The sequence below is a fragment of the Ochotona curzoniae genome, unplaced genomic scaffold, assembly GCF_017591425.1.
Source record: "Ochotona curzoniae isolate NIBS_2020 unplaced genomic scaffold, NIBS_Ocur_1.0 scaffold_1852, whole genome shotgun sequence".
NCBI lineage: Eukaryota > Metazoa > Chordata > Mammalia > Lagomorpha > Ochotonidae > Ochotona > Ochotona curzoniae.
The window spans coordinates 32188986-32213302 of NW_024467087.1; the positions used below are offsets into that span (position 1 = coordinate 32188986).

At 36.0% G+C, this 24317-nt stretch overlaps 1 protein-coding gene across 1 annotated transcript in view; it reads right to left on the reverse strand.

The window, feature by feature from the left end:
* Nucleotides 1-7108: 7108 nt before the first annotated feature.
* DNAAF6 (dynein axonemal assembly factor 6) overlaps nucleotides 7109-24317 on the reverse strand; it is a 36183-nt gene continuing 18974 nt past the window's right edge. The window contains exons 5-6 of the mRNA XM_041000083.1: nucleotides 11912-11997; nucleotides 7109-7238 (exon numbers count right to left, since the gene is read on the reverse strand). Coding sequence (XP_040856017.1) covers nucleotides 7109-7238; nucleotides 11912-11997 — 216 coding nt within the window. The remainder of the gene's footprint in view (nucleotides 7239-11911; nucleotides 11998-24317) is intronic.

Below are 24317 nucleotides of genomic sequence, written 5' to 3' on the forward strand. Positions count from 1 at the left end.
AAGCAATATGGCTAAGTAAATTATCAGAAAAACTTTTTGAAACCGGTGTCTATAAGTGAAAGATAATACACACATTTTTTTACTGTTTAACTAAGTTCCAAGAAGCAAAGGAAAAGTCATCACACCCCTGTCAGAATGGTTCTGGTCAACTAGCAACAAAGTAAAAAATGCTGCTGAGGCTATGATGAAAGAACTGTTACACAGTTTTGGTGGAAACAGAAATTAGTGCAGCCACTGTGGAAAACAGTAAGGAAATTTCTTTAAAAACTTGGAAGTGGGGCCTGGCATGGTAGCTTAGTGGCTAAAGTCCTCACCTAACACGTGCTGGGATCCTATATGGGCATCAGTTACTATCCCAGTGGCCTCGCATCCCATCCAGTTCTCTGCTTGTGGTCTGGGAAACTAATAGAGGATGGCTCAAAGCCTTGGGACCCTGCAGCCACATGGGAAACCCGGAAGAAGCTCCTGGCTCCTGGCTTCGAATCGAGTGAACTCTAGCCAGTGTGGCCACTTGGGCAGTGAACCTGAAGATGGAAAATCTTCCTCTGCCTCTCCTCCTCTCTGTATATCTGCCTTTGCAACAAAAATAATTAAATTCTCAAACAAACGAACAAACAGAACAAAAAAGTCACACACACACACACAACAGGATACTATTTGTCCATATATAGAATGAAATCCTTTCATTTCCAGCAAATGTGATGCAATCGGAGGATATCATGTTAAGTAGCATAAGCCCCACAGAGAATAATACTGCATGTTCTTCCTCTTATATGCTATCTAAAAGCAAAAGCAAAAGCAAGAACAACAACAACAACAAACACCTTAGTATGAACCCCGAATATTGATTGCTAGGGATTGGGAGGCATAGAGGAAGTTTGGTTTAAAAAATGGGCAAAATTGGATGTAGTTAATTAATTGAAACTAATATATCATACTAATATGAGATGGTAACAATAGGGAAAGCTGAGTGTGCAGTTCATGGGAACATTTTGTACTGTCTCACACTTTCATTGAAGTAAGGAGTGGGGAGATAGTCCCAAAGTGAAAATAAAAGAAAGGGACTATTTTTAAAAAGAGAAAACTTCAAGATGTCAGAATTGGAGAGAAAACTAAAGTTTCCATTCCAAAAGAAAAAAAAATCAGAAAATGGGAGTGAGGCAATATTCAAGGAGAAAGGGGTTTAGAACTTTCAAAGATTGATGAAAGACTTAAGAAGCATAAGTGTCAAGCAAGCAAAATAAATCTAAATCTAAACATACCACAGTCAAATTGCAGAACATCCTATGCCAATGCTGTAGCAAATTGCTTAAGTGCTACCCCTACAATGCCTCTGTCCCATACCAGTGTGCCGGTTCAAGTCATATCTGCTCCAATTCTTTATTAATGTGCCTGGGAAGGCAGCAGATGATTGTCTGATTGAGTACCAGGACTCTGCCACCATGTGGAGAGACCCAGATGGAGTTTTAGTTCCTTGCTTTGGCATGTCCTGACCCTGGATATTGCAGCCATTTGAGGAGTGAATCAGCAGATAGAAGATCTCTGTCTCTCTGTAAATCTTCCTTTCAAATAAAGAAAACAAACCTTAAAAATATCTCATAACAGAGAAAGTCTTTAAAAGTTCTGGAGTGAAAAAAGACATATTGCCATAAAAGCGATAGAAAATAAACTCTTAAACTACAAAAGTCCAGGCCAAAAGATAAAGAATATTTTCAAAGTTCTGATGAGAAATAACTATCAACCTAGATCTCTTTTTAAAAATATTCACAATTTATTGTAAAGGGAGAGGGATAAAGAGAGAGAAAGAGAATCTTAAGAATCTCATGCACTGGCTTACTCATTTCCTGAAAGCCCACAACAGGAGCCAGGAATTCCCTTTGGGTTCTGCTCTGTAGTGGCAAGGACTCAGGTACTAAGTCACATTCTGTGACTAAGGGCACACATTAGCAGGAAGACAGAACTGGGAATGAGTTGGAACTCAAACCCAGAAACTTTGATATGAGATTTGGGCATCCTGACTGCCATCTTAAGTGCCACTGTAAATGCTCACACCAACCTAGATTTCTATATCCAGTTAAATCATAATTCAAGAGTAAGGGCAATTAAAAGACTTTTAGAAACAAATCAAGACACAAACCCTTGCAGTGGGAAATATGATAGCATGTGCTTCAGAAAGAGAGCCCTAAAGCTGAAAAAAAAAATGATGAGCCAAGAGACTGATGAACATGTGGATAAATCTAAACATTGAGTGTAGAAATCAATAAAAGCGTTAATATTTTGATATATAAAAACAAAGTGGGAGAATCATTGTTGAGTTAAAACTGAGATCTTAAGTGAAGGCAGAATTACCAGAAACTGGATATTTGAGTTAAAATAATACATATGTAACTTCCAAACCACTGGAATAAAGAAAAAGTATTTAAATAATTGACCAGTGGGGGAAATAAGGCAAAAAGGAAGAAATAGTATAGAAAATGCAAGCTAAGAGAAATCTTGTGAGGTCATGTAAGTAAAGTATATCATTGATCAAAATAAGTAAAACTGTTACTTGTATGTTTAAAAATAGAAACTTGATGGAATTTAAAAATCCAAAATTCAGTTACAAGCTGTTTGTAATGAATCTTCTGTAAAACACAGAAACCATGGAAAGTGGTAGAAAAAGATATGTTAGGAAAATGCAGACTTAAGTGATGCAGTTCTGTCAATGTTAAGCAAAACATAGGTTAAAATAGAAAATATTGTTGGGTATAAAGAGCATCATGATGTATTCATAAAAGGAAGATATATTAATTCAAAATCTGCATCTAAAAATACCTCAAAATATGTAAAGTAAAAATGAATGGAATTATAGGAGGAACTGATCAAATCTGTAGTGGGTGACGAATACCAATATACTTCTTTTTTTTAAATTACATTGCACTATGTGACACAGTTTTATAGGTACTGGAATTCCCCCCACCCCTCCTCAAACCCTTCCTCCCATGGTGGATTCCTCCACCTTGTTGCATTACCACAGTTCACGTTCACATGAGATTCTTTCATTGCAAGCATATACCAAGCATAGAGTCCAGCATCTTATTGTCCAGACACATTCAACGGCTTGTTGGGGACACCATCTCTGGTCTGAAGGTAGAGCCGGCAGAGTATCATCCCTATCAATTAAAAGCCCCGACATAACATCAGCAACAATTTATAACGTTATGGAATTAATTGACATAGTATTGAGTAACCAACATGTTAAAAAAAAATGCAAGTTCTTTACCACATCCTGTGACTCCTTCGTTGACATTTCAACTTTATACACAACCGGGTTCTATATACCTTAAAATGGCTATAGATTACTATTCAGCTGTCTCGTGTCTATTTTCATTATAATATTTGGCATTTTATAGCGTTGAAGCATAATTTTGCTGAACCTGGCAGTTTTTAGGGTGGTTCAAACTGGCTTATAACTCTAACAAGACATATATCAACAGTTTAGGTGCAGAACAGTTTTAGGAGGGGTGTGCAGAGAAATCCTCAATACCCTAGTGAGGAGTAACCAATCTTTGTATCCCACCCCGTAAGGTATAAGTGAATCCACACTGACCGTTTCCTGTCTGATTCCAAGCTTTCCTTGTTGTTCTCTATTTAGTCTAGAATTTTGTTTGTTTGTTTTTGAGGGGTTTCTGAAGCGATCCTGATGGTCATTGCCAGAGAGGGTGGGGAAGTATACTTCTTTGTATGGATGTATGAAGCAGACCAAAAATAAACAAAAATGTAGATTTGAATAGCACATTTTTTAAGAAGTTTATATGTGTATGTATATATATGTATATATGTATAATTCTATAACAAATAATTATAGAATGAATCATTATATTAAAATATGTATAGATTGTTTGTCACATTCTTCCACAGAAATGCAATTTAAAAAAATTAAAGAAAACAGGAATTATAAGTAAATTATAGAACCCATTTGGGTAATATTACCTCATTTGGGAACAATAATATCTCTGTTATGCATTGCAGGGGGGAGGCTGGAAAGCAACACCAAAAGTTATGAGTGGTTATTAGTGGTTCACTGGCTTACAGAGGATTTTTAGTTCTATTTTTAAAGAGCTTTTTTATATTGTTAAAGTTTCCTGTTTATAATACGTCCTTGCGTATTTTCTTTCTGATCAGAAAAAAATCAACAACAAATTTTTTTATGAAATCATGTAAATTGCCTGGTGGTTGCTTTCTTCTTTTCCATCCTTCCACCTAACATACTCTCTTTCCCCAAGCACTTAGAACAAAATTGAAATCCTTAACTTCTTCTGGAAGATTCTACATGACACTGTTTGCACCTATATAACAACCTTACCTCCAGTCACACTCCCTACATTCACTTTAATCACACCGCCGTCTTTTAAACTTCCTTCCATCCCTGGTCTTCACATCTGTTACTGACTTGCACCTCCAAATCTCACTACTCTCCCTCTCTGTATCTATGCCTTAGAGTATTCATTGTATAGCCTTAGGTAAGCCTTTCTTCCTTCCCAGGCTGATTGGTTTGTCTGATAGGTGTAGTTAAAGCACTCTATTTTTTTTTTTCTTCATCACAATAAGTTGAAAATAGATGTTTCCTAATCTGTGGCAACTAATACACAGAGAACAACAACAAAAAAATGTAATGTATATGAGTGAAATTGACATTTGGGGATTTGATTGTTTACAGCTATTGTACTCTTGAAGAACAGCTTTTTCTACTTGCTATTTGTTGAATACTTTACCTAATGGAGTGTTAAGCCTCTGATGGTGAAGTGAACTGGAAGTATCTCATGTAAAAACTATGCAACAACAAAAAAAAAAAAGAAAGAAAAGAAAAAAGAAACGAGAGAAGGAAGTTGAAAGGGAACATGTGGACAGGAGAGAAGGGTGGGAAATATCATTGTACTCCTAAACCTGTGTTGTGAAATACATGAAATCTGTTCACCTTATATAAATGAATCAATTTTTTAAAATAGATATGTATAAACTTACTTGTTATTTGTCTCCATTGTTCAGTGAGGGTAGGAACCACATTAAATTGTCTCATTGCTGTATCTCCAGTATTTAATTCAATGCCAAAACACATGGCAAGTACTCCCTGGATGTCTTATCGGAAGAATGAATAAATGAAGGATAAGTGAATGAGTTCTTGAAATTCCACAAAAGTTACTGGAGATTATGGAACAAAACGGAAATAGGAAATTTCATCAAAGAAAAGCAATCTATGAGTTGTGTTATGCCACATTTGCCTCTTTAGTTTTCCGTTCTAGTAATTGCTAAGAATCACTGAAGAATGCTGACACAATAAATTTTCTTTTGCGTTATCTTCTGTGCAGTTGGCTTAGTGAGCTATTCTTCATTAAAGGAAGGAAGTCTTGTGCATTATCTTAAAAACAAGACAGTATAATCACTGAAGTTGTTATTTCTGAGGCCAAGGACAGGGAAGTAGGATGACTTCTAGATGAGTAAAAACTACTGGGTCATATTTCATCATTCTTGAAACTCTGTTACTTTATATAATTGATAGAGCACCATCTAACCAAAGACCAATGCCAGTTGGCCTGATTATGCTCTATCGTTTCTTCCAGGTACAATTTGTACACATCCAGTCAGCTTGAATAATAATGGTCTTTGTAATTGGGGCCAGTACATAGGAAAAAGACATATGCTAACTGTTGTTCTTCAAAGAAAGATATTGCCTATTACTTAGACTGTAAACTCCAGAGTTTCCACTCCAGTATGTATTCATATATATATATGTACATATATATATAGCCTTTCAAAAAAGATGCTAAGAAAGCAAAATAGGACACTTTTGATCCTGTAACACTATGAAGTCATGCACATACAGTGAATTGTGCTGTGTTTTGTTTTTGTTTTTTGCCCCAGTGAACCTCCTCCTCAACTACTATCCCCACCGAAGAAAAGTCATGGTGGATTTTAAATGTCAAATTCTCAACAGGAGTTCACAGCTTTAACATAGCCACCTTTCCAAAATATCAGTATTATCCTTCTATTTTCTCCAATCATAAAACAGATGCTTTGTAATTGTATACATAAGCAACCCTGGAAAATACATTTTTTCATTTTCCATTTGGAAAACATATATTTCCATGAAGCACATTTGTTTCCTAGTAATTTATGTAGAGGTTATAAATGTTTTCTGGAATTTATTCCCAGATGACCACATAGTTCTACAATGATGTGTGAGGTCAAGTAACACAAGCATTAAAACAAAATTTTATTCATAAATCTGAAATAAACTTCTGAAATAGCATAGTTGAGGCAAGGGAACACTGTCACAGTTGATAAAAATAGATATATCCAATTATAAGAAAAATATGAAATTAGAATGGGATTTGTAGATGTATAATGCTTTTCTTTATTTTGTTTTTAAATGTCAAGGATTTAGATAGACTAAATACACAATATCCCAAAAAGCATTCTTAACAATTGCTAGTGTACAAAAAGAAAATATTTTTAATCTTACTGAATCCAGGCTCTGAAAACATGACTGAGAAAGCCAAATGCTATATTACATGTTCAAACGTATTTCTTAGTCAAATAAACATGCGGCTAGTATGAGGCATCAAACAACTTACAATCTTCTCTTACTTATACATTCCAGAAAAAGTAAGGAACGCCTAAACTATGAATACTCTAAATTGTATGGATCAAATTAATGGAAAGGTAACCAATTCTATTTTTTGGTTGATAATTATGACCAAGTGCTATACAACTGATTGTATTATAGTGTAGTTTTTCTTAGATTCTTCAGACTACTAAAATCAGTAAACCAACCACTGATCATTTTTAGTTATGCAAATTGAAAAGGCAGTAATCTAATTGCTTAGCATAGAAGTCTTCTATTCAGCTATCACTGTAACAGTGGACTAGCTTATCAGTATAAGAAAGTAACATTTCCAGAGTCACAGAAATGATTATGTAACTAAGAAGGATATCACTTGAATTAAATATTGGATCCATCCAAAATATGTCGTAAGAGTAAACAGAATATACAAATCAACAGCTTCTTCAAAGTTTTATAGTTGTTATCAGAGCCATATTGCTGTTTTTTCTCCTTACTCATGTAATCTCAGAAGAAATTAAGAAAATCCAACTCTCTTTTCATAGTTATTGTAACTTCAAGAGTCTCAGTTTCCTGGATATAGGATGCTCTGGCACTGTCGCACTCCACTGGATGGGGAAGGTTTAATAACAATTTCCTAAAATAAAATAAAATAAAAATCTAGAATTAACTTCCTAGAGTGATGTAGCATCTTCCATAAGACAATAGAAAGCAATATGTACCCCTAGAATATTAGAAGCCGAAAAATGTCCAATATTTAGACAGTATAAATGCTGAACAAAAATATGTCTGAATAACACAAATAGTATACCAGGCTTTTGGTCCTAAATATTCAAATGGTTGTTTTGATTCCCTATCTTTTTCTTTTCTGAATTGACCTCATTTTGCATGGTCTAAACATAGCCTCATGTTTATAGGCATAGAAACAGAAAGAGGCAACTTCAAGTTTGCTGGGCAGATTTGTTGCCAGTTATACTTAGGTAAAGCTGGAATGTAGTTAACACAAATTTGGAAACTGGAGTGGTTCTATAACATTTGTGATAACACAGTTATGAGCTAAATCTCTACAAGTGTAGCTTTTGAAACTCAGGCCTGGGATGACTTCAGTATCACAAAAACCTAAGTGTTCTCTCGGCTTGCTTCTCATTCTTTCTACTACACATTGACAAAAGCTCCCTGTGATAGATTGCTGGGTTTATATTGATATATATGGCTCAGATACTGGATAGTTGTATGCTTTAGATGCATTTCTTGGATGAGACATCTATAATTCTGTCATAGATGTACGAAACTGAATTATGCATGGAATATCTAAAGAATATGCTGGTATCTGAAGAAAATTAAATGCATGGAACACTTGTTAGACCACATTCTCATTAGAGAAAGGCTTGAGTGTCTTTATGAAAGGTGAACAGAAAAGCACTTTTAAATACAAAACAGTGAAAGAAGCTGGTATTTATAGAGATATTTCACGGGTACTTGAATAGGGAGCAAGTATTTGAAAGCAAAGCCCTTGAAAAGCAATTCTATCTTTACACATCTGCAAAGACCACAGTTTCAAGGACTGGACTCATGAAAAGTATTTATTACATATTTCTTGAACTGAAAGGCGAAATTTTCTGTGACTCTTGCTCCGTCCTATATGGGTAAAGAGAGACAGTTTTCTGCATCTTAAATAATCAAATGGCAAAGTATTTTAATGTAGCCTGTAATACCTCGCATGTCAAAAAAAAAAAGAGGTATGGAAGACAGAGATTGCCCTTTATTGCTGTTTACAATATAGATTGTGTTCGAGTTAGATCTGCTTTACTCCTTATGCTATAAATGATAATACATTTACTTTAAAAGGAAAGTAAAGCTTCATGTGGTAGCTTCATTGCTCTAAAAGACAGCCATAAATCAGCCGAAGGAGCTCCAATGACAATGTGCACTTCTCTGTCCAGAGAGAAATAAATTCAAAACAGACAGCTAATGGCCATTGAAATGACACATCCATCCCCGCATTTCTGTCTAGTCTTGAGTGGTATAGCTAAAATTTTGAGCAGAATTGTGCAGCTTATTAAGGCTTTTATTAGAAGGGAGTATTTTTGTGTAGTGTATTTTGCTGCCTAATATCTGTGTTGAGATTTACATTTCAACAAGATAGAAGTCTTACAAATATTTTTCCATGTGCAAATTATTGTAGGAAAACACCATACCTTATCTTATGGTTCTCCTAGAGTCTATCAGAACATTTTATAAACATTTGTTCAGTAAACAAATAAATGAATGGAAATGAAATATTTAGGTCATCACAAAATGGCATTTGAATAATTTCCATTGATGTGTACTATAAAATAGGGATAAACACTTAAACCCAAGGCAAATACATTTACTTCTTATGAGCTAGAGTTTAGGCATTGATAAAAATGCAAATCCAGGGGCCAGCACAGTGATATAGCATGCTCTTCCTCTACCTGCAGCGCTAGCATCCCAAATGTATCATCCCATTCATAACCTGGCGGCTCCACTCCTGATACAACTCCTTGCTTATGACCTGGGAAAGCAGCAGAGGATGCTCCAAGTCCTTGGATATCTGTATCCACATGGAAGACCCAGAAGAAGCTCTTGGCTTCTGGCTTCAGATCAGATGAGTTGTGGCGCTGCAGTTATTCGGGGGAGTAAACCAGAGAATGGAAGAACTCTCTCTGTGTTTTCTCTGTGTAAAAATACGTCTTTCAAATTTAAAAAAAAAACATATAAATTATCCTGCTTTAGATGTAATTGAATTCTAACTCCTGTCTGCAGTTGTCTTGGGAAGGCCAGACCAAATGATTTTGTGAACATGACACAATTAGGGCCAGACATTCCTTGCCATGCATGGCGGGAATCTACAAACAAGTGAAAAAAAAAATGAAGAATTCAATAAGTGTATTCATTTATTTTGGTTGTACAATGATGAATATTTGGTGTTTATGTATAATTCTAATGCATCTGACTATGGTTTGACTTAAATTACAAATCACTTTATTTAAAATAAAACCTCCTGTTCTTCCTTATAGCTACATGAATACAATGTCCTCTTAAATCTTTCTTGGATGGATAAACACAATGTTGTAGGATGCCAAAGTCAGAAGCTAAAGAAAGTAAAGTGTGAATGCCAATAAATTAAAACATAACACACATTGCTGACAATAATAGTTTTAGGCAATGACATGGTTATAAGTGATAAAAAAAGTAATAAAGAAAACTTAATTTTGTCTTAAGTCTTCAATATTTATGGATTTTTCTTGACAGAGAGCACTTCTCTGCCCTGAGCATTTAATATGTAAGTACATGATGTATAATATTGTAAATTGTATATATCATTTAATATATACAAGTACAGTATACAAGAGGCCTAGTGCAAACAAAGTTCTATGTGGAAAAATACCTCTGTGTCAGATTTTTCATTTAGTGGATTCTGATAGATATCTGGAATGACAGCATAGCTAGAGTAGCTGCCTAAAGATTGATGGAGACAGTGAGAACTGCTTGGGAAACAGAAATTAACTCCATGGTGTGCAAATGTGTGTGTGTTTTTAACAAGCATTCAAATATCATGCAAGATTGATGGCTCATTTAAGCAATTTTCCTCGCAAACGTGTGAAAGAGTAAATGTGTCAAATAAAATACAATGAAAGAGTACAATGCTTCATGACTATTTTGACTGAAATTATTGGTCACATCAGTTAAAATAAATTTAGTTGTTTTGCCTTATAGACGCATGAACAAAATCTCTTCTCTTAAAGCTTTCTTGGAGTGAATGAACATAGTGTTCTAGAATGTCAAAGTTAGAACCTTTGAAGTAAATGATAGGAGTGGTATATATAATTTTTATATATCACAGGAATGTTTTATAATAATACATTTTGAAATGATATAAATAATGAAAAATATTTGATAATATTTACCTGTGTATCATTTGGGGTTATACACATATACCACAAAAATTAAGATTAAGCTATACATACACTTTGGGTTGTTTATACACAGGAGTCTATTGTAGTAGAAATTTACTTTTTTTACTTTCTTCACAAAAGAGAATTGTAGGTATTGATTATAATAGAAAGAAAATATGCCAGCAACTTCTTACTCCCCAAACCAGCTTAAAATGTTTGAATTACACATAAAAAACTACTGCAGTCAACCAATGTGTGTTCCATGTTGTATATGAAGATGAAAAAGTAAACATAGCAGTGAGATATTTAGATATTTTATAGACACACATCAGCTTCCACCAATTCCCTCTATAGAGAGTTTTGAGACAGGACTGATTGATCTCTGTTTCAAGACAAAGATTCCATAGCAAACTTACTGTATGTGTTATGCTTTAGAAACATGTTTGAACATATGAAATGTATTAAGGAAATATCAAAGTGTTTAACTGAATTATCCTGCCATCTGTGCTATTTTTAATCAATTCACACAACCTGAAAAGCTAGTAGTAAATTAACTGTTGGAAATTTAGCTTTGTGAATTGATGACAAGACTTTGCCTGTTGAATTTTTAGAAGAACATGATCAAATTAAATTCAAAGCTCCATAATACCCCAAAAGTATAATGATATTATTATCTTAGACCATTATTGTACCCCAAAAAACCACACATGATACAACTTAAAGAATTTTCTCCTCCAGCTATTTTTCATGAAAGATAGTAACAAACTATATCTCAATGCCAAGTATTGTGCTTTGATGGTATCAGCCCATTCCAAATGTACAGATGCAAAGCAGAGAAAAATCTAGGTCTCAATCAGAAAAACTTTCCGAACACATTTGTGCTTGTTTAGCTGTATCATTAAATGATTTTTAAAATTTATTTGAAAAGCAAAGTTACAGTGAGGGGGGAGAAATATAAATGAATACATACATACATACATACATACATACACACACACACATACAGAGAGAGAGAGATACCACTGCTGGTTTACTCAACAATGGCTGAGGCTGTGCCAGGATAAAGCCAGAAGCCTGGAGGTTTTTCTGAGTCACTCATGTGGGTGCTGGGATTCAAGCATTTGTACCATATTCTGCTAATTTTCCAGGTGCATTAGCAGGGAGCTCAAGTGGAAGTGGAGTAACCATGTCTGCAACCAGCCTCCATAGGGATGCCCCATTGCAGATGTCAGCTTCACTTGCTATGCCATAACAACGGCCCCTTAATCTGAAGTCTTTTTACTACACTCTTTATGAGGTGATGTAGAATATGAGTGTGTATACTTTTAAAAAGAACATTAATACATTATAATATCAATAGTATTCTAATACAGTTATAAGTTTTACTCACTTATTAGGAGTACGTAGATCAAGGACCGTTTCCTGGATATCGAGTTTAATTTCAGAAGGGTTTGTATTTGGTAGTTTAATTTTAACCTGAAAAATAAGATAAGAAGAAAAATACCATTACCTTGGAAAAAGGTTGATTTGAAGTATAAGAATACATCAGGAAAGGAGAACTAATAATTATTAAGTGTCAACAATGTGTCAGGCTATGTCTTTTCTTTATATCAATCTGGAGAAGCAGGGATTATTATCCTCATTTTATAGATGCAGAAACTGTAACAGAGAAGTTCAGTGGGTGGCCCAAAGGCAATTATGCTGAGGCTCATCTGACTCCAAAACCATGTGGGAACATCATAGTTATTTGTCTGTAACATCCGTTGTCTGGTGTATATCAGTGTGCCTGCTATAGTTAGAGACCTTCAAATGCTTTATATCAAGTATATAATTTGTGTGAAAATGTTTAGTTGTCATTTTAGATATGTTAGCGATGCCATCCTGTATCTCCTACCATAAACTCCTATAACACAGTTTTAGACATTTTGGAGTCTAAAAAAAGATGTTAACAGAGAGCTAACGATATAACTCCCACCTCTCAGAAAGGGTTATTTACTGATTTAGTAAGATGCCACCTCCCAATTACCACATGGCCCAGCAATCCCACTCCTAGGTATATACCCAAACAAACGCATTGAAACAGGTATACAACCGAAACTGTGTATGCAATGCTTTGTTCATATAAATACTATTCACAACATCCAAATGTACAAACAACCCAAGTGTGCATCTGTTGATACAAGACAAACAAAAACAGCATAGCCACACAATGGAGTAATTATTCATTCAAAAAGGAATACCTTACTGCACATAAATGAAACCCAGAAACATGCTAAGTGAAAGATGTGAAACACCAAAAGACACATGGTACAGAACTGTAGTTATGCAAAATGTCTAAAATAGTGAATCACTGGAAACAGAGAGTAAACTGATGGTTCTTACGAAATTGAGGAAGGCAAAAAGGAGAAGGGATTGTTTAATGGGTAGAGCATTCCTCTTCAAGTTGATGTGTAGGAAGTAGATACTGGTGATGGGTGCAAAGTGCTAAATGCCAGTTATGGTAAATTCTATATTCCATATATTTTAGCACAGCACAAAGCTGTTACTCTCTGTCTAATTTATATTCATTATATTCATTATATTTTGGTAGGAATTAATGAGATATGCTTTTTCTAAACAAAGGACACAAATGTAATTTAAGATTCAAGTAAAGTGCGAAGGCTTCTCTAAAATGAAGGAAACAACTCAAAATATAGGCATGTGTTTATTTCATTGGACATTCAAGAAGCAAGCTATGAGGAAACTAATATATATGCACGTGAAGGCACACACACATATAAACATTTCAGGTGTAAGCAACAAATATTTGGATCCCTCATCCAGGTGTCATGAGTCAACATGAGACTGCTTAAAGAATATTTTGGTTTGAGTGCCAAACTAAATGTCATTTCAATTAAAAATGGAATTTTTCTTGTCTGATTGAATGCTCATTTATTTGAAGGCAGAATACCTGTAACAAATATTTGTAAATAGAGCCCTAGAAATGATATTATTTAATACTTCTTACATATAATAGTTTTATTTAAAAAATTTTTTTTTCTGAAAGGCAGATTTTTCAGAGAGAGGGAGAGACAGAGAGGGAAAAATCTTCCATCTGCTGCTTCATTCCTCAAATGGCTGCAATGGCCAGAGATGAGCTGATCCGAAGCCAAGAACCAGGAGCTTCTTCCTGGTCTCCCATGTGGATGCAGGGACCCGAGGACTTGAACCACTCTCTATTGCTTTCCCAGGCCATTATCAAGGAGATGGATCAGAAGAGGAACAGCAGAGACTCAAATCCATGTCCATATAAGTTGCTGGCGCTGCAGAAGGAAGATCAGTCTGCCCACTACGGCCATATATTTTCATTAAACAAAGACTTACCTCTTATTTTATATTTTGCAAATTCAGATCCTCAAAATTAGATATTCTTTAAGTGAGGTAAGTATAACACTCCTAAAAAAAAGGTAGTTACAGGTGTTCTGCCTTCAAATAAATGAACATTCTATCAGACAAGAAAAGTTCAGTTTTTAATTGCAATGACGTCTAGTTCGGCAGTCAAACCAAAATGCTCTTTAGCAGTCTCATGTTGACTCATGTCACCTGAATGAGGGATCCAAATATTTGTTGCTTATGCCTGAAATGTTTAAACCTTTCACAGTAAAATGTAATTTTCTCAGGGTTGAAATGATAATTGAGGAAGGGAAATAATTATGACATGAGCAATTTAGACACAATTTTGGGATAAAACTTCAAAGTGATTCTAAAATCATTTGCAGTTCTAGTGAGAAACTCATTCAGAAACAATTTTTCCTCTTAAGGACATTAAAATTGCTCACTAAATGTTTTCAGGGAAAGGGGTAGGAGAAGGGAATAATGTATATTAGTATCTTACAAAATAAAAGTTTTAAAATAAAATTGTAACAGAAAAATGTCTCCTGAAATAAGAAGCAGATTTCTTTAGCAATACTTTCAATGAAGACTGGGAAAACAAGCTTGAATATTCATTTATCTCTGTGAACAAGACCTAACTTGTGAGGTAGGCATTGTGGCACAGCAGGTTGTCACTTTTGAAGTCTCAGCACCCCATGTTGAGGTGCAGGTTTGAGTCCCAGCTATTCCACTTCTAATCCAGCCCTCTGCTCTTTGTAGACCAGGACGGAGTTCCTGGCTCCTGGCTTTGGCCTGGGTAGCCCTGGCTGTAGCAATCATGTGGAGAATGAACCAGCAGGTGTAAGCGCTCGCTCTCACTTTCTCTCAGGTGTCTGTGATTTGATTTTCAAACAAATCTTTTAAAAAGGCATAAATCTTTAAATATTAACAAATGTAATATGCCACGGAACAAACAATCCAAAGAACTGATGTTCCTCTTCTTACAAAAGACACACACTTATTTTAGCAAGTATTTTGGCACACCAATGAAAACTGCTAAAAATTTCGTTGTGAGACTTCCAGCCTTTTGGGAGCTCAAATTTTTGGGTCAAACCGGCTTGAATTGAGGGTTCTGTCACTTATTTATTATTGTTTATTAGTTATCTATTCTTAATCAATTACTCACTGCTTGAATTTATGTCTCAAAACAACAATAAGCATGCATAATTTCCCACACTTTTCATGTCACAGGAATTCGGGAGTGACTTGATTGGTGGTTCAGTCAGGGTCTATCACAAACTAGGGTTACAGGTATTTGATGATTTGACAAAGGATAGAGGATCTGCATGCATGTTAAGTAACTCATGTGGATACCAGCAAAGGCCTCAGCTGTTCACAAAAGGAACTTCTCCATTGGGTTCTTGAGTAACCCTGAGACACAGTTGTTGTACTCCTTCCAGAATGAATGACACAGATGCCCAAGGCAGAAACAATTCCTTAAAAAAAAAAAAAAACCTGCAGCCATAGAAATTATACTTTATGGTCATACAGATTACACTACAGCATATATACAGGTCAGCCCTATTCAATATGGGAGAGGATTCCACACAGACAATAATGGTAGAAGGTAAGAAGCAATGACAGCTATCCTGGAATCTGATTATAGCAGTATTCATCACTAATTTTAGTTCAGATTTCGGCCTTTTAGTCTTGTAAATAAAAATAACAGGAAAGGGAGCTAGCATTAAGGTACAGGGGCTTAAACCACTGCCCAACAAACTGGCATCCCATATGAGCTCCAGTTTGAGTCCGAGGGGCTTCTCCTCCAATTCAGCTTTCTGCTAATGCTTCTAAGAAAGCTGCAGAACATGGCCCATGTACTTGCGCTCCTGCTACCTGTGCGGAAGACCCAGAAACTTCTGACTCTTGGCTCCAGCTTGGCTATTTGGGGAATGAACTAACGGATGGAATCTGTCTCTCTCTTGCTTCTAGTCTGTTCTTTCACTGTAACGCTGACTTAAGAACAAATAAATCTTTTTTAAAAGTAACAGGAAAAAGTCCACTAAATTATGGTTTGTGAAATCTCTCCCTTGCAATTTGAGTTTGTCTTCAGGCAAGTAGTTAGAAACTACTTGGTTAGTCTTCTTTCCAGGAATTCACTTCGAATGTTTCCTGAAGAGAGATAACACAAATCAAAGGGTTTATAAATTGCTTTCATTGGCCTTATTATCCTGTATGTGTTGTATTAGAGTTGGCTCATGACACCAAAGTCTTTTTTCGTGGTGGTGCTATTATTATGGGATTATCATTTTGAGTGTTAAATCTCTCCTTTCTTATCTTGTTCTTATGAGAGATTTATAAGACAACATGGTTCCTAAATAAAGCCTTACAATCTGTGATTGATAGAGATTTGCCATCTCCTCTGATAAGTGTTTCTGATCATATAGTTAAGATATGTGAAACTGGCAAAAGAAATCTAAAGAGCAGTTGTCCAACGGAAATTATCCATTCTAAGTTTCCATCTGAAGTGTCACTTTGTCACTACCAAAAGAGAACAAGTTAAAATATCTTACATGTAATCTACACTATTTACTGAAACTTCAGTGAAGTGTAAGATATACAGAAAAGCTTAGCCTGGCACTTGAAATCTCTTCTAAACTAATTGATGGGTTCCTAATACGTTTTTATTAAGTCTTAAGATTTATTTATTTTATATAGGAAAATTGGGTTAAAAGGAACATAGTCCCACTTTGAAATTATTTGAAAATTTATCTCTGAAGAATGAAGAATTAGGGAGAGGATTTTCCATCTGTTGTTTACTTTGCAGTTAGCTGCAATGGCCAGCACTGCTCCAGTCAAAGCCAGAAGGCAGGAGCTTCTCCCATGTGGATGGCAGGGACTGGCTTGAGCCATCTTCCACTGCTTTCCCGGGCAAATTAGCAGGGAGCTGGGTCAGAAATGGAATAGCCAAGACTGGAACCAAAGCCTACATGGGATGCTGGTTTAACCTGCTGTCCTACAGTGCTGGCCGCTTAGATATTATTATAATATCTCCATATTATAGAAATTCAGCAATCACCCCCAATATATTTGATGATTAGAGAAATTTAGACTGTTCGGGTTTCCATTTGAAGCTTAACTACTTTAGTCAATCTTAATGAACAGGAAAAGCTTTTATAGTTTTTACTCTGAATTTATCCAGTAATTCAATTTCCCATTATTTAACTATAGAAACACGTGTGGGGTGTTTTTAAAAGATGTATTTTATTTTTATTTGAAAGGGAGAGTCACAGATTGCAGCAGTGACAGAGAGATCTTCCACCCACTGGCTCAGCATCCAAATGTCCACAACGGCAGGAGCTGGGTCAATCAGAAGCCAGGAGGCAGGAGGTTGCTCTGGGTCTCTCATATGAGTACAGGAATCCAAAGCCTCAAATCACCCTTACAGCTTTCCCAGGCCACAACCAAGAAGTTGGGTCAGAAGTAGAATGACTGTGACGCAAATTGGTGCCCATATAGTATGCCAGTACCACAGGCAGAAGTTTAGCTTAGTACACTACGGTGCCAGCCCCTGTGAGGTGTTTTTTTCCACTCCAGATATACTAAGCATCTTACAAAAGCTCTCAGGAGCAATGGTAATCTGTAGGAAAATGGGGGAAAAAGGTGAGGATGCCTACTTTGAAATTATCTGAATATTTACCTCTGAAGAATAAGCCCAGACATAAACATCCTTCGTAGCACACAAAATCAAGAGACCATCATTTTCCATAACGCTACCCTGTTTAGACATTCTATTACTACATGGTTATACTCTTCTTTTTTTAAAAAAAAAATTAAATCATAGAAACATGACTCTTTTGTTGTAGGAATCAAGTCAGCTCGTTTTGGAATAACATTCTTCCATATGATTCAATATCTCCTCTAGCAGCCTCCTCAACCTCCAACATTCACAGCCTTACTACCACCATCATCCTTGAGACCACCAAAAACAACTGATTATACCTTTACCTCTATTTGAAAATAACTGCAAGAAGCCTCAAACTCCCAAGTTACTCCTTACCATGCAGTAATTAGCACATGAATCTTCATATTGTCTGTCTCAATTTTTCGCCTTTCATCCACTCCTGAAACTTTTCCATTAAGTCATTTCGGACACTTGCTACATAATCCCTTACCATTTTTCTCTTTGAATATTCTCTTTAACATTTTAATCTGCAGATGACTTTGCACCCCAAAGAGTCATCTCAGTCAGTGCCTGTATTCCCCCATCCCTTTACATCACTGCCTACTTCTTCCATCTAGCTTTTCTTTTGTTTTACAAATTCCAAGCCTTAAATCATGCTAACTGAACAAATCCAGACACGAGAAAGAAAAAGACTGTATAATGTCTAATATGTGGAATCTTTAAAAAGTCAAATATGTAGAAACAGAGACTGAAATTTTGGTTACCAGAGGTAGGGGTGTAGAGTCGCTCAGGTGAAAGAATAACAAAGTTTTTATTATGTAAGATGAATAATTCTAGATATCTAAATATATCATGAGGATTACAGTTAACAACACTGTATTGTATACTAAAGATTTTCCAGAAGATTAGGCTTCTGGGTGCTCTTACCATGCATACACACAAACAGTAACTACATAAAATGCTGATATACTAATTGTCTTGACTGTACTTATTATTTCATTATGTATATGTCTATTAAGACTTCATCCTACACACCTTACATATATACAATAGAAAATCTCATGTTGTCATACTGCACCACCCATCACCCTTCTCTTTTGAATTTTCTATCCATTCCTCAGAAATTCTGTTTTCTCTAAGAATAGATCCTTATTCTCTATTGATATTTCTCACATCATATCATGTCTTAACTCTTGGACCATTTAAATATTTACATAGATTGCATTTTCAACATTTGAATCTCACTTCATTTCCTTACAGTCTTTGCTCAAACACTGCCTTCTTAGTGAGAGCTTCCTTTAGCTATAATAATTAAATCATAGCCACCACCTGCTCTTTTTCTTTATGGAAAACTTTAACCTTCTCATGCACTATAAAATGTATGTATTTATTTTGTTTATTGATCTGTCTCATGAGAAGATATGTTCTTTGGTGGCACTGATATTTGCATTTTATTTACTATGATATCATTGATGCAATAACAGTATCTAGTACAACACAAGTACATGAATGAATGAATGCAAAAATGGATCAATATTTAGAAACCAATTATAATTTACTAACATCAAAAATTTTTAAAACACATGCTTTTCACAAATGCTAAACAAGGCATTTGTTTAAATTTATCACCCTTTCTTGCTTAGAACTCTTAACATCAGGATAGGTGAATACTGCCTTCACACAAAAGCCAAAATCCAGTATCTAACTAAATGAAGAAACATTAGAACTTTGGTGATTAAACTGAGACATAAGAAATAGTATCCAGTACTGACTATTATCACATAACATAATTGTGGAGGTACTAATTGCTGCAATTAAGAAAGAAATAGCAGACATGATTATTAGAAGGGAGGTAGAAATGTGATCCTATCTGAGGGAAAATCATTAAGACAGAATTAACTTCATGGAAGATGGAAACACGTTGACATGCTGAAAGCTCAGAAAGATGGCTATAGAAAGTAGAACATAGTAAACAAAGGAAGAAAATATGGTATCAGATGAAACCAAAAGTAAATAAGTATTAGCTCATATAGGGCCTCATAGGTGAAGATAAGGAGTTAAACACTTTGGGGATTTTTCAAAGTGCGTGAGAAAGCCACTAAGGGTTCTCAGGGGAAAAGAATTATGTGATTGATTTATTTTAAGTAGAATGTTTTGTAGTCTGTGTGGAAATGCTGTGGGGAAGAAAGAGTCAAGTTAGGAGAGAATTATAACAATCCAGGTGAGAGATGGTGATGCTTTTTTGATAGTACTTACAGTAATAATGAACATAAGATAGATTTAAAATCTTTTGAAGGTGGAGCCAGGAAGAATTACCAATGAATTGAATAAAAGCTATAGAAGAAAGAAAAATAAGGGTTGATTTAGGAATTTAGTTTGAGTAACAGTGCCTGCTGCAATAAGGAAAGTGAATCAGAGGCTTGGGGAAAACAAGAGTTCTGTTTTGGTTTGAATTGACTATTAAATAAGGGCAGATTGAAAGTAAATGGTTACAGGAATCTGAATTGAACAGAAGTTGAGACAAGAGAGATATATCAGAATCAAGATGGCAGAATAGGGTAAGGACAAGTTTAAACAGATGGAGAAACATTAGCCATTGTGAAGCAGAGAGGGCACATTCCAGGAAATAGAAGAGGACAGAACGACAGCAAAGGGGTACCTGGAGACTGACAGACACAGGAAAGCAGCAGACACAATGATGTGGTGTTGCAGTGACCCATAGCCCAGCAGCATTCAGCCAGTGGCGAACTGAATTGCAGTGACAGCCAGAACTTCACCAGCAACAAAGTGGGAAGGGACATTCACCTGGAGCTCAGGGGGTGAACCCAGACAAAGAACTGCTCGTTCTGCTGGTCTGTTTGATTTGACTGGGAGCAGAGATGGAGTGGCAGGTCCCAGATGGGTAGTGTGGTAATATGGTGGATTTCATAGCCCAATCCACCCCTAGAGCCTAATCAGGCACCATTTTGTTTAAGGAGGCAAAAGCTATGGGACAGGACTGCACATGCACTGAGCTGGGAGTGAACTCATTTCTGCTTCAGTGAACTGCAACAACGTGGCATCCTATAGATTCCACCAAGATAGGTCTGGATATCCCTCATACTTGACGGCCAGCAGATCAAGAACTCTAGTGACACATCAGGTGCCATTTTGTGTGGTGTGGCAGACTTTAATACTGCAGGGACAACAATGAGCTGAGCATGCAATGAGCTTGGAAGGAACTCACTGAGCTCAGTGCATTGCACAGCGCCCACACAGAAAATAATACTGACTTTGGCATCTTACGGGTCAAAATAGGTCCGTGTGACCATCAGACCTAATGCCAACAGGTTCCAGCAAGATCAGCGCCACCAACAACCTAGTTATATAGGACTCCTGGTGTCTCCCTAATCCTGGGACCTACTCCAACTGGAAGTGTGAGAAAGGTTGTACAGACAACAGTGTAGCCTCAGCACAATATCACAGGAGGTGGAGAGTGGTGAGCCAGGAGCTAGGGCGAGCTATGGAGAACATGGTGGAAATCTAACATAAGAACCCAGACTTGGACCTCGCTGGAGGGAGTAGCACAAGTGACTACAAGCAAAGAGCCATGTACCAACCACAATAAGTAAAATCAAACTGTAGACCTGTGAGTGACACAGTGTAGCAACTTGACCAAAGGAGAAGAATCTGATAACCAGAAGTACAATGACCAAGAGCAAAAGAAGAGACAAAGGCACAACGTATATTACTGAAGACTCCTCTGCAAAGGAGCAAAACCCTTTGCCAACCTCAGAGTTAACTGAATAATACATTGAGAAAATGGGGATATAGAATTCAAAACACTTGTTATAAAGCTTCTTAAGAACAATGAGAAACACATAAAGCAGGAGTTCAAGGAATTTAAGCAACATGCCACACAGGAAATGAATTAAACAAGAGCTGATATATCAGAAATGAAGAATACAGTGGAGCAAATTAAAAGTACATTGGAGAGTCTCCAAAATAGAATTAATGAAGCAGAAGAGTCTCAGAATTGGAAGATATTTCTTGTCACCAGGGGGGGAGCAAACAAAACGCTGGAAGCAGAGCTGGATCAAGCTAAAAAAAAAAAAAAAGTATTCAAAAATTGAAAGACACTATTAAGAGGCCAAAGAAAAGAGTTATGGGAGTCCCAGAAGGTGCAGAAAGAGAAACTGAGATTAAAGGTATATTCAATGAAATAATAAGGGAAAATTTTCCTAACCTAGAGAAAGAATTGGGAGACAACATCCCAGCAGGGCACAGAACTCCCAACAGGGTTGATCAAAAGTTATCTTCACCACAACCCATGATCACCAAGCTCTCTTCAATAGAACGTAAGGAAAAGATCCTCAAATGTGCATGTGAAAAAATCAATTGACATATAAAGGAATGCCAATTAAATTCACAGCTGACCTCTCACAGGAAACTCTACAGGCCAGAAGAGAACAGAGTGACACATTCCGGATTCTAAAAACAAAAAAATCGTCAGCTCAGGATAAAGTACCTAGCAAAGCTTTCCATTGTCTTTGAAAATGAAATAAATTCTTCCACAGTAAAATAAATAAAGAAAGAAAGAAAGAAAGAAAGAATATGCCTCTTCTAAACCTGCTCTACAAATGATACTTGAAGATGTTCTCTTGACAGAGAAGAAGAATAGTGCCCACCAAAACCAAAGGCAAATGTGAAGAAGATCCCAGTAAAATAACATCAGAAAACTAAATCATTGAACAGCCCATTGCTAAAATGACAGGACCAAATCACCACATATTTGTATTAACCCTGAATGTAAACAGCTTAAACCCATCAATCAAACGTCATAGATTAGTAAACAGGATTAAAAAACAAAATCCATCTATACAGGTGACATATCTCACCAACAAAGATCAGTTGAAAATATATCTCATGGAGTTTTTTGTTTTGTTTTTAGTTTCAAAACACTTGCTTTCTCATTAAATTCTTCAATGACTCATAAATCATATAGTAGCATCATTTTCTACGAGAAAGTTCTTGAACTTTTTATTCATTTCTTCAGTGACACATTAGTCATTCGATAGCGTGTTATTTAACTTCATGGTGTTTTTAATTTCTTTTTTTTTTCTTCTTGTTGATTTTGCTCTCTGGCTTTTCATTTAAGGGGATGTATAGTAACGGTGTAGTGGAGACTATCATAGCCAGATGTGAGGATACAATGCAGTATGCATTTCTACTTCCAGACCAAGGAGGAACTATATGAAACTGTTTACTATATCTTGACAATAGGATGTTGGACTCTCTGCCATTGTCCATGCCTGCAATGATCGACATACCACTGTGTATGAACAACTATACTATAGTAATGATATAGGGGGACTCAGTGAGGGGGGGAGGGAACCGGAGAGGGGATAAGGGAAATCCCAGGGCCTATAGAACTGTATCATATAGTGATAATGATAATAATAATAAAAAGAAGTAAAATTTTAAAAAAATTAAACAGAGAGATATATCATATTTAAAGCCATTGGGACTAAATGGAAAGAACACACAGAAAAAAAACATCTAGAGAACTTCAAACAGAAAAAAAGAACCAGTAATTTGGAAGCAAAGGAGAAAGGAATACCCACTGATTTTGGAAGAAAAGCAGAAAAGAGTGGGTATTTTGGAATATGAAAAAACTGTTAATATGTTAGATGTAGTCTAAAGGGTGGAATCCAGCTGAGTGGCAACTTTCCCATGCTCGTTTTGCCTTTTTATATTGAATATTTCTAAACGAAAGAAAAAATTGTGGAATTTTGTATAGGGCAAGTCTTAGTTTCTCAGGACTGTCCCTCTTACTGTAGGATTTAAAGCTTTCCTCCCTATTTTATCCCTATTTTATAATAACATTTTGTAATCATTCTAACAACTGAAAATGGCTCCATCCTTTTCTAAAAAGCCTCAAAGTGGACCAAAACATGGCTAACATTTTCTGTTGCTTGTTCATTAGCACTAGAGCCATACAGTAGCAACTAAAATGCCACATGAATGGGTAAATAATGAATCCCTGGCATCAGTTTGGAAATCATCTGCACGGGAGATTTTTTGTTGTTGTTTTGCTTGTATTTTAGGATTGGGCAGTCTTAAGTCCTGTCTCCTTAGCAACTATGCCTTCTCTTTCCTGTCTCTCACTGCTAAATGTCCTCAAAGAATAATTTGTATTTGTCCATTCTTTTCCTCACTCGTATGCATTTAATGTTACTTCAATCTGGCTTTGGCCATAACAGCTAAGCTATGCTCTTTCAAAGACCATCGAAGGAACTTCTTAACTGACAAACCTAAAAGTTCCTTCTGCATCCTAGTCCTGCTTTACTTCTCAATAGTAGTAGATGTTGTTATCATTTCCCTTCAATTTCTGATACCCTTGTCATTTATTCACCCCTCAGGTGTTGGTGTTTTCTTTCTTTTTTTTTTTATTTATTACAGTGCATTATGTGACATGAGACAGTTGAATAGTACCCAATAGCGACTTTAAGGTGTATTAGTAGCAGGTGTTGGTGTTTTCTAAGGCCAACTTGTTAGTCTGTTCATGTAGAATCACAAATTTCTGCCAATTTCAGCTCAAGGACTCCCGATCATGTGATTCAAGTATTTAATGAAGCCTCCCAAAATGACAACAATCAAACAACAAAATTACTGTAAAAACCAAGTAATCCGTTTAAGACATCCTTTAACCTTATTCTATTCCTCAGATTCTCTCTCTGTCTCTATATGCCATTGTGGGGGACTTTTATTTTCAACTCTA